Raw genomic sequence first — 11,775 nt, forward strand, 5'->3', positions numbered from 1 at the left:
TCGGCATTGGCGGCGATTCTGGTGCCGACGACGGAGGTTGTGTTGGAAGTAACCCTCGTGGCCCTTCCTCCATTGGCCATGGTGGAAGAGGAGAGGGAGACTGAGCTCCCTGCCTCACCGAGCAAAGGGCTGTAGGGCTCACCCTCATGGTTGGAGCCGAAGACGCTGGGGGAAAGCGTGGCTAGGACGGAGTTGGAACGTTCAGCGGCAGTCCATGCAACCGAGGTGGTGGACATCCCATCTAATGACGAGGCGGATGATATGGCGGAGCCACCGGTGTTGTCGCAGGAGCTAGCGGTGGTCCAGTCGGAGGCTACGCCCTCTAGTGGGCTGCCGGGGGGTGACTTGGAGTGGCCCTGCCCTGAGGACCCAGCAAAGGTGTGGTTCATCCTCTAGGATTCCTAGGAGTGTTAGCTCTAGGACATCCTTGGGGAGCAAGGGCATGCCACGGTGTCCAAACTCGCCAACCTGTCAGCGAAGCTCAGAGACGCCCAGGAGCGGGTTAAGTCCACTCAATAGTTAGTTGAGGTCGACCTACAGCTCGCCGCGGAGATGAGTTTCACGTACTTGTCCTTGACCTATGAATCTTTTGTTGGTTGCCTCAGCATGTTTGTTTTTCGTAGAGTCTGAAGGGGATGTCATCCCACAAGTCCGGCTTTCTCTTAATGGAGCACGCCAGGATGGCTGAGCTTGAGCGCCAGCTAGCGTCCGCTCATCGTGAGTCCTAGGACTGGGCGACTGAGGTGACCATGGCGCGGGTGGAGGGGCAGCGTGCAGCCGAGTGGGCGACTACCGCCGAGCAAGGGCTCGAGGCGGCGAAGGCCCACCAGGTAGAGACCAAGGTAGGGTTGCGAACATCCCTGGCAAACACCGAGGTGGCACTTCAAGAGTCCTTGGAGGCCCTTGAGTCAGAGCGGGCTGCTTTGGTGTCAGAGCGGAGTGCCCTGGAGTCAGCACGGAAGGCTCTAGAGGCAGAGCAGAGGGCCCTAGAGGTGGAGCGAAACGCCCGATCAGAGATGGACCAGGAGGTGCTCGTGCTCCGGGGCTGGGTGATGGGGATGGAGGAAGCGAGCGCGCGGCTACGCGAGCAGGTGGCCCGACAAGCAGAGGATCTCTCCACCCTTGAGAACTTCCACGTCGGTACGTACCTTTTTCTATTTTTTGTTGTGTTGGTTTTTCCTTTAGCTTGTTTCTAAGCTTGTCGCTCTTCTTTCAGAGCTGGGTGGAAAGGTGAAGACGCTGGAGCGAGACCTAGAGACGATCAAGGCGACCTTCAGCCAGAGTGTGGAGGAACTGACCAAGTCCGATGAAGAGCGACGTGCTCTCGAGGGGGATCTTGACCAGATCCACAACATTGCCCAGCTGGTCATCTCGGAAGTCTTCGGGTCGGCGCCAAGCACTAGCACACCCGCCGTCCAGCTGGTGGAGGTTCTGGATGTGGTTCGGGACCTTATCAGGAGCGGGCTGTTCTATAGAGCATCGGGGGTGCTGACTTCGGTGGCGATGCACCACCCGAACCTGGACTTCGCTGCTATCTGCATTGGGTATGCTAAAGGCTTGAGTATGGAGGACATCTAGTCGATCGGGGAGGGCTTGCTGCCGCACGCAAGGTCGGTGGCGGAGCAAGTCTCTGCCCAATGGGTGATGGACGTCCGTCGTGAAGACATGGCTAGAACCATGCATGGGGTGGATGCTGCCCAGCCTATGGATGGCGCGGAGCCTAGGTCGGAGGTGAACATCGCCCCAGTTTCGACCGAGCCGAATGTCGTGCCGTCGGGGAGTGAGCAGCCTGCGCCCTCATTGGTCGCACTGACAGCAGATGCCGCTGGGCCGGTCCAATAGCTTGTAAAATATAAGTAGTTTAGTGAGTGTAAAAAGTTTAAGTTCATGAGGGAGCCCCTGTGTAAACATTCCTGTGTGCTTAATGACTATGGTCTGTTTTGTTTTCTATAATGGAGTCACTCCATTTAGGGAAGCTTATTCCCCTTTTGTTCCTTAGTTTTTTCCTTAGCATAATTTTGTTTTTTATTCTTTCTTTCTCGTACCTACCCATCTGTCCCATAGGCTGCGACCTTGGGAGCCTGGGACGTGGCCCGTGAGGCTTGGCTGTTCGTAACCGTAGGGAAAGGCGGGGTGCGATTGGTTGGAATATTTTTAAAGCAAAGCTATGTAAGGCAAATTAAAGGAACAAACTATCCTTTTGGTTGGGTAGGAAAGAATTTCACCATATGATAGTAAACAAAACAAAGAGGTAGTGGTGTACCCTAGTGGAGCCCCCGAGCGCCCTAGGCCAAAAAAGTGTTCGGGTCGGAGTGCTTTTATAGGAGCATAGGCTAAGTAAACAATGGTAAGACTAAAACTTAGGGGAAAAAGCGACATAGCTGTTCCAAGCGTTCGGAGAGAAGGACGTCGTTATTGTCCTTTGGTCGGTAGGCATCTAGTTAGATCACTTCGTCCTTCAGTCGTTCAGATCCTTGCCCGCTACGCCCCCTTTCACGGTCGCTGCTTCTTTGCCTTTTCCTTCTTTTTGGCCTGCCAGCTAGCCGCAGAAGGTGCTTGAGGAGCTGGCAGTCCTTGTAGAGGTGTTTTATAGGGTAGTCGTGGTTGGTGCACAGGCTCTCCATGAGCTCGTGGAAGTAGCCTAGGGGGATCCTGCTGGGGTTGTGTGCCCGCATGATCAGCCGTGGCGACCAACGCGGAGTTGGCGGGTCGGCGGTGATTCTTTCTGTTCTTTTCCCCCTCTGTGTGGAGGGGCCCTCGTCCTGATCCTAGCGCTTGGCCTTGCCCTTGCCCCAGCCTCCGTCGGAGCACGGCGGGGGCGGCGTTTGTTGGAGGTTTTGGACAAAGGTCTGTGGTCCTGGGCCATCAGGGCTGGGACTCCGGTCGCTGCTGCATGTGTCTTGGTTCGGTCCGAGCCACGCGTATACAGGCGGTCGGTGTGGAGCGGTCGTTAAGTCAAGATAAGTGGCCAATGCGGCCTCCTGTGCTGCGCTTGGCGATTGTAGTGGCGATCGGGTGGAGCGACACATCTGCTGCGTCCCTGTTCCCCTGATGGGGAGCGAGGCCACGAGTCAGTGTCGCAATACGGAGCACTTCGCTTGTTGAACGGCGACGGTCTCCACTAGTGCCTGGAGGTTCTAGTGGATCGTCTGTTCATGAGGGTCGTTCGACTCGAACAGGCCGCGCAGAAGCATTGCCGTGGTGGCGATGTTCTGATTGGCCCAAGCGAACTGCGGGGGATCGTTCCCCCTATCCATAGTGTTGTGCTGGACTCGATGGGCACGACCCCGAGCGCCGCTCGCCGGTCTACGCGCACAGGGCGCAATGTGGTGTGCTGAGCGTGCTGGCGCAGTCGGTGGCTGATGCAGCCACCGTTGTCGTAGTTCCTCCTCGTGCACACGTGTGAGCTCGGGGGTCTCTGTATGATGGTCCGGAGGGGTGTGAGTCTACAAGGACTTCGTTACCCTAGGTGGCTATCCTAGAGCGTCAACCATAGCACACTCCCAGGATGGACGGTGGCTAGGTGCCACGTCGCCAATGTTGGAGCCATCACTCTCGACGTCGTCATCCATGAGATCGAGGAAACAGGTGGGAGCGTAGCTCGCCATCCCCACGAATTTAGACGTGAGAGGGGGCGGTGCCGGCATCTTTTGGAGCCCCCAGGCGTACGCGTCCACGAGGGACATGAGGCCGTAGGGTGTAACACCCTGGGTGTTTAAATACTAAAACAGGACATGTCATCATATGCATTGCAAAGCATTTGGTCATATGGAAAACTTTGATATGCATTTACTAAAACAAGTTTACATTTATGTTACGAGTGTTGCCTTGTTTGGTTTGAATTTTGTTAAAAATTTGGTTTGGATTTTTAATTTTCAAGAAAACCTTGATTTTTCAGTATTTAAATCCTACTCTGAAAACTCATTTCAAAATCTAAGCATATTTTGGGGTTGAGCCCAAAAGCAAAAGTGTAGAGCTTGACAAGTTATACAAAGTTTGTTTTTGGAGTTTTCAAAGTTGTTTAGAAAAATTTGAAGTAATTTGAAAAGGCGTGGTTCTTTAAATGTCCACTATTTGAATTTAAATTTGCATTTCAAAATGTAGAAAGAATTTGGGTATGGTTATAAAAGCAAAGTTGTAGAAATTTAAATTTGGAACAACTTTTATTTTTGGAGATTTTTGAGTTGTTACATAAATTTGGGAGTAATTTGGATTTTTAAATCGAATGGTAGTTTGGTAATTCTGATGAACAGTAACCGCGGAAGCCAACTCACCGTCTACGATCTTCCTTCTGCTTCCAGACGCGACTGTGGCCGCCCTTGGCTTTGCGCTGGCATGGGAAAGGCCCTGCGTGGCTTCTCTTTGCTTCCTGGCCGCTCTATAAAACCTGTGCAGTCGCCGTTCTTCATTTTCCCTTCTCCTCTGTTTTCCCGACGCCATCGCTGCTGCTCCGTCGAGCTTTCGCCGTCGATTCAGCGCCGTTGCCGTCCCGGCAAAGCCTGTCCTAGCTTCGCCTGCTCCTTGCGCACCCAGCCAGCCAGTTTTGGTCATTTGATTTCACCGAGAAACCCCCGTTCGTTGCTCTTCTTCCTCGTGGCCGGCAGTACCGCCGTCGCGAGCGCGTCACCGTGGCCAGAGCTCTCCGTCGCCGGAGCACCGCCACCGTCGATGTTTTGCTCCACCGTGGTTGCTCGGATCGTCGACCTGCTTCAACGTTGCTTCTCCAGCCCGTTCTTTGCTCCATCGAGCTCGGGGTGAGCTACTAGTGCTTCCTGTGCACGTCGAACCACTCATCCGTTGCTCTTCCGATCCAGCTTTATGCTCCAGTGCGTTTGGGGTGAGCTCTAGGTTCTTTTCCGAGTTGTTTTATGTGAGCTCCAGGTTCTTTTCCAAGTTGTTTTGTGTGAGCTCCAGGTTCTTTTCCGAGTTGTTTGTGTGAGCTCTAGGTTCTTTTCCGAGTTGTTTTGTGTGAGCTCCAGGTTCTTTTCCGAGTTGTTTGTGTGAGCTCTAGGTTCTTTTCCGAGTTGTTTGTGTGAGCTCTAGGTTCTTTTCCGAGTTGTTTGTGTGAGCTCTAGGTTCTTTTCCGAGTTGTTTGTGTGAGCTCCTAGTTCTTTCCGAGTTGTTTGTGTGAGCGGGTGAGTTCAAAATGGAATTTTCCTTTTTCAGATATGATTGAATAGTGTTGTAATTTGTTATTTTTGTGTAGATTTATTTAGAGCTTCAAAAATTATGAAAATTTTTGTGTGACCTCTCTGTGATGTATATTATTTAGGAAAAATATAAAATGATACTTTTCAGTAATTTTTGAATGTGATAAAAATTGCTCAATTAATTAATAAATGAGTTTTCATGATTTTTCTAGGCTTAATTAATTATCCAAAAATTATGAGAATTGTTTTGCCACTTAGTTATCATGTGATGAACCTTTACAAAAATTTTGAGCTCAATTGAAATAAGTTTTATGAATATGTTTAATTAGTTGTTAATTGGCATTCATCATCGAGCATCATGTTTTGTATTCCGCATCATGTTAAACATGTCATTGTTATTACGTGTAGTGAACAAAGGTGAACATGTGGTAGTTAATCAAGTTGTTGAGGAGGTTAATCCGTCTGTTGAGGTCGGATCAAATACTTGTGAAACGTCGCAGGAGCCGGATTTTTCCGTCAACGAAGGCAAGCCCCGGATGCATACAACCCTACCTTGTGTTTTATAAATTAATTTCGCTTTTGCTTTCCGTTACTGCATTAAGTGATTAGGAGTTAAGTAAGAGCCTAATTGGTGCATTACCACCCTTGTTATTCCATATTTACCATATTACCAGTTTTAAACTCGTATATGCCTAGTTTTGCTTAGCTATGCGTAGAACGATGAAAGTCGGGTGATTACCTGCCACCTGCAAGTTTTAAATGGAACATTGGTTAATTATGTTAGCATGTGATATGGGAATGTGGAGTAATAAATCTAGACCGGGCGGACTCGGTGAGTGTGAGCCACAAGACATGGAGGTCTTGTGAGCGGGTTCTTTCCGCCTGTGTCGATTAAGGCACGTCCGTTGTTGAATTGTATGAGGTGAGAATTTGTAGTACTAACCACATACTCCGGTAAGCCTGAACTTGACAATTCTATTACGAGAATGGCTACTCGCGCACTGGGAGTGGAGAGATGGCGGGAATAGTGTGTACCCACGTGGCCATGGGCTGGAATGGTGGAGTACTGTATTCTCGGGTGGCGCGGACCCGTTCTTGTTTTAGAGGATCCGAGGGTAGGTTGGTATATGTAGGTCGGGGACCTGCATATGTCGTGTGGTCGGGAATTCCCAGCTGGGTTTATAATCGGTTCGAATCGTCGTTGCTCCTCGGTTATGGAGACTCAACTCACTGTTCATCATCGTAGAATTAATAACTGGAACTCGAATAAGGCTTGTGAAGGTGTTGGATATAAAGTTTCATGATCTCAGTGCGGATCGTGTCAGCTTTGTATATAATTTTTATGAAGTTTTATATATAAAGAATCTTATTAAAGAGCTTTTACTGCAAAAGAACTTTGATTATTGTTAAAGCTATACCTTGAATCCCTGAGCCTGCATTCCTGAGTCTTCTCAATTTTGTTTTGGTTAAGTCTTGTTGAGTACTTTTGTACTCAGAGTTCGTTGACCCCTTGTTGCAGGTGAGCCTCATGAGCAGATCTGTTTTGGATCGTGCTGCATGACTATCGTTCGTTCTGACTGATGAGAAGTAAATGTGTGATCCTTGGGCAGGATGTTTATTTTGTGTGTTATGTATATGTTAATTATGCCACTCCACTACTACTATGGTTTGTAATAATTGTCGAACTTAGTTTGTAAGGTTTGAAACAACTGGTTTGTAAACTATGTTATCGTAAGACTTCCGCTGTTTTTACTCTGGTACTGATATTTGAATAAATGTTGTAATACTGCAATGACTTTGTAATGTGATCCTGCTCGGAAATCGTGGATGATTCGGGGTTCCCCGAGGACACCCGACAGTCTTTTTAAGTTCATGGAAACATATGCATAGATGTCAAAGGTCGTCGGACAGTGATAGGTGCATGTGGGTCCTATAACTTAGGAGGTTCTGCCATAGAATGGTATCAGAGCGATCGTTACAAGGTTTTGTTGTATTATTTTACAAAAACTTCAAAATGATTTGGGATGACTAAATTTAATTTGATAATTTGGTCCAAATTGCTTCTGACTTATCTTATTTCTTTCTCACCATTCCGTATTTGATTAAAAAGGTTTTGTGTGGTGGAGTAGTAATATTACTATGCCCTATATAAAAATAAATGTTATTTATGTGCATTATTAACTTTGATGTTTTTGTTCGTAAGAACGATTCATGCATCATGAATAATTCACTCGTTACTTCCTTCACCTCTTAGTCTGGAGTTGAGTAGTGAGTCTAGTTTGAGGAATGTAATCCATCTTAGCTACTTTTTGGATTTTGGTCAAATGGTCTCACTTGGATTAAATTGGCTTCCTACAGTATGGCTCGTGCCAAGATGACGCCCCGTAAGTCCACCGGACCCAAAGGAGTTCCTCGTCACCAACTTGCCCCTAGAAATGATGGTGCTAGCAGTAGCAGTACTAGGCCTGATCCCCAGGCAGAGATACTGAGGGTTTCTATAGAGTTAGCACAATCTACTAGAGATAGGGCTTTGGATGTTATACAAATAGGAGAATTACAGGGTCAATTGAGGCATCTCACCACCACGCATAGGAACTGCGAACGTATGTTGGTTCGTACGGTGGAGGGAAGAAATGAAGCTTGGCACAGGGAAAATGTAGCTAGAGCTAGAACTCATGAGTTAGAATTCTATGTAGAAGATTTAGAAGAACATAATACCTATCTACATGAGGAAGTTCATAGGCTTAGCAATCTACTAAATCCGAATCATGAACCTCAAGCTGATGCCATGGACCCTGGTGTCATCCTTGCCGATGATGATGAATCGGGAGAGGAAGAGGAAGAGGAAGAAGATCCTGAAGAATTAGTAATGATCGATGAAAGTGATGATGAAGGCGGTAATAATTCCGGAATGGATACCGAGCCTGAAGTTTGAAGAAATTGAGGAAAAGAGTAGAGCTGTATAATAGTAGCTCTAGTTAAGTTATGTAGTTTTGTTTTCGTACTCGTGGGTTTGTTTGTACATTAGTAAACTCTATGTAATGTGTATAGAGTAAGCTTTGGTACAATTCAATAAAGATATGTGAATAAAGTTTGGTTTGTTATGAGCAGATGCGTCGTACGCGGGGTTCGTTTATTCCGGGCACTTCACAAGATGAGGACGGTATTCTAGATCCACCACCAGTTCCAACAAATTTAGCTGATGCTATAACCGCACTTGTCAATGTGACGGCTGAAAATTCTCGTTTGCTTCATGAGATGGCTCAGAGTAATCAGAATCAGATGTACGGGAACCGTGGACGCCACCATAACAGACAGGAGACTACATATGTTGATTTCACAGACACAAGACCCCCAGTGTTCACCAAGGCAGATGAACCATTGGAGGCTGATGACTGGCTTCGAACCATGGAACAGAAATTTGACCTTATTCCATGCATGGAGTATCAGAAACCTACGTTTGCCGCCCAGCAACTTAGAGGAGCAGCAAGTGCTTGGTGGGCAAACTTAGTGGCTATGCAACCTGCTGGCATTCCAATAACTTGGGCTGAGTTCCGTACTGCCTTCAAAGCCCATTATATCCCTGAAGGAGTGATGGCTATGAAGCTAGATGAATTCCTTGCTTTGAAGCAAGGAGATCAAACTGTCATGCAGTATGTGGGAAGATTTAATCATCTGTCCCAATATGCATCAGAACATGTCAATACTGATGCCAAGAAGAAGAGGTGGTTTATGAGAGGCCTGAATACCAAGTTGCAGACTATGATGACCACTTGCACCAATGTAACTTATCATGAGGCAGTAAATATTGCAATTGCTTCAGAGTCAAAGTATCGGCAGCATAAGGAGCTCAAAAAGAAAAAGAGTGTGCCGTCTGGATCTTTTGGGGGAAATCAGAAGAGGCAGAGGGTGATTTATCATCCAGTACATCATAATCGTCCTCCTTATCGTCCGCCGCAGTTCCAAGCTGGGCAACAGTCAAATGTCCATCCTACTATAACCTATCCGAATTCACAGTCAACCAATGCTTCTGGTGGCAATGCTCCAACGTCCCAGGGTCACAACTACCCGTGCTACAATTGTGGTAGGACTGGTCATTTCTCCAGGGAATGTCCATATCCTAGGCAGGCTAATCAAAATTATCAGAAGGCCCCTGCCAATCAACAACAGGGTCAGGCACCAAACAAGAACCCCAATCAGAATGCTCAGAAGGGCAAAGGTGAGAGGAAGACAGGATGGGTGTTCTATATTCAAGCTGGAGAAATTCCAGAAGGGGAGCCAGTGATGATGGGTATGTTTCCTGTTGCCAATCACCCTGCAGTTATACTTTTTGATTCTGGTGCATCGCATTCATTCATCAATAGAACATTTGTCGTGAAGCATGAAATTTCAATTGGGGCAACAAAGGAAAGTTTCTTTATACAGTCGCCCGGGGGACGTCTATGTACTAAGGAAATGGTATACCAGGTACCCGTAAACCTGGGTGGGTATATTTTTCCCACTACCATGATTATCCTTAAGGATCAGGATATAGATGTAATTTTGGGAATGAATTGGATGTATCAGCATAAGGCTGTTATAGATGCTTTGAATAGGACCTTAAGGGTGAGTTTGCCTGATAGTAATTCTCAACTTCTCATCCAACTTCCAACCTTAAGAAGATCAGTGGGCAAGATTTGTGCAACTGCTGTCAAAGAGATTAAAGATATTCCGGTAGTGTGTGAATTTCCGGATGTGTTTCCTGAAGATTTACCCGGTCTACCACCCGATAGGGATGTACAGTTCAATATAGAGTTACAACCTGGAACAGCCCCGATTTCTCGGAGAGCTTATAGGATGCCACCTAAGGAATTGGCCGAGTTGAAGACTCAGTTACAAGAATTGATTGAGAAAGGGTTTATCCAACCTAGTTCCTCACCTTGGGGATGTCCGGCAATTTTTGTGAAAAAGAAAGATGAGACCCTGAGGTTATGTGTTGACTATCGTCCATTGAATGAAGTGACCATCAAGAATAAGTATCCATTACCTCGGATAGATTTGCTTTTTGATCAATTGGCCGGAGCCAAAATTTTCTCCAAGATAGATTTGAGGTCAGGATATCACCAAATCAAGATAAAGCCTGAAGATATTCCCAAAACGGCATTTACCACAAGATATGGATTATATGAGTATCTGGTAATGTCTTTTGGTTTGACAAATGCTCCAGCTCATTTCATGTATCTCATGAACTCAGTATTCATGCCTGAGCTAGACAAGTTTGTAGTGGTGTTTATTGATGACATTTTAGTATATTCCAAGAATAAGAAAGAACATGCGGAACATCTCAGAATTGTTCTGACCCGCTTGAGAGAACATCAACTATATGCCAAGTTCAGCAAGTGTGATTTTTGGCTTAAGGAAGTGCAATTTCTTGGACATGTCTTGTCAGCCAAAGGAGTTGCAGTTGATCCCAGCAAAGTGAAAGATGTGCTTGATTGGAAACCACCAGCCACAGTTCATCAAGTTCGGAGTTTTCTGGGATTGGTGGGGTATTACCGTCGGTTTATTCCAGATTTCTCGAAAATATCAAAGTCCATAACTGAATTGTTGAAGAACCAAGTTAAGTTTGTCTGGTCATCAGATTGTGAGGAGGCTTTCCAGACTTTGAAGAGACTGTTGACTACTGCACCAGTATTAGCCCAACCTGATATCGAGAAGCCGTTTGATATTTATTGTGATGCTTCAGGTATTGGTATTGGATGTGTGTTGATGCAAGAAGGCCGAGTCATTGCCTATGCATCTAGGCAACTTAAGCAACATGAAGAACACTATCCGACTCATGATCTGGAGTTAGCAGCTGTGGTTCATGCTCTGAAGATTTGGCGGCATTACCTGCTTGGTAATACGTGTCATATGTATACAGACCACAAAAGCTTAAAGTATATCTTTACTCAGTCAGAGTTGAACATGCGACAAAGAAGATGGTTAGAACTGATTAAGGATTATGAATTGGAAGTACATTATCACCCTGGTAAAGCAAATGTAGTTGCAGATGCTCTTAGTCGCAAAAGTTATTGCAATTGTCTGACAGTGAGAACAATAGGTTTGAATTTATGTCAAGAAATGGAAAAGTTGAATGTAGAAGTAATTCAACAAGGAAGTTTGACTAACATAGTTGTTGAAACCACCATTCGAGATCAAGTTATTGCCGCTCAGAAGGAAAACAAGGGTATAGCCCATATCAAGGAAAGAGTCAAGAATGGAAAGGCGGAATGCTTTAGCATAGATGATGAAGATGTGTTATGGTTCAAGGATCGCCTGGTGGTACCAAAAGTTCCTGAGTTGCGGCAGTCAATTCTAGAAGAGGCACATGCTACTAGGTTATCAATCCATCCGGGAAGCAACAAGATGTACCATGACTTGAAGCAGAGATTCTGGTGGACTAAAATGAAAATAGAGATTGCTACATATATAGCAAAGTGTGATACTTGTCAAAAGGTGAAAGCTATACATTTGAGGTCTGCTGGTGAGTTACAACCATTACCTATTCCATCTTGGAAGTGGGAGGACATAAGTATGGATTTTATTGTTGGTCTACCCAAGACATCAAAGGGATTTGACTCAGTATGGGTTATTGTAGATCGAC

General features: G+C 46.2%; 1 protein-coding gene across 1 annotated transcript; it reads left to right on the plus strand.

Annotated features, from left to right (window-relative positions):
• Window positions 1–749: 749 nt before the first annotated feature.
• Window positions 750–1,578, plus strand: LOC136487875 (uncharacterized). Its single transcript, XM_066484981.1, has 2 exons — window positions 750–1,140; window positions 1,217–1,578. Exons 1-2 carry the CDS (start codon window positions 750–752, stop codon window positions 1,576–1,578), a joined length of 753 nt encoding a protein of 250 aa, XP_066341078.1.
• Window positions 1,579–11,775: the final 10,197 nt, after the last annotated feature.

This window comes from Miscanthus floridulus, chromosome 10 (assembly GCF_019320115.1).
Source record: "Miscanthus floridulus cultivar M001 chromosome 10, ASM1932011v1, whole genome shotgun sequence".
Lineage (NCBI taxonomy): Eukaryota > Viridiplantae > Streptophyta > Magnoliopsida > Poales > Poaceae > Miscanthus > Miscanthus floridulus.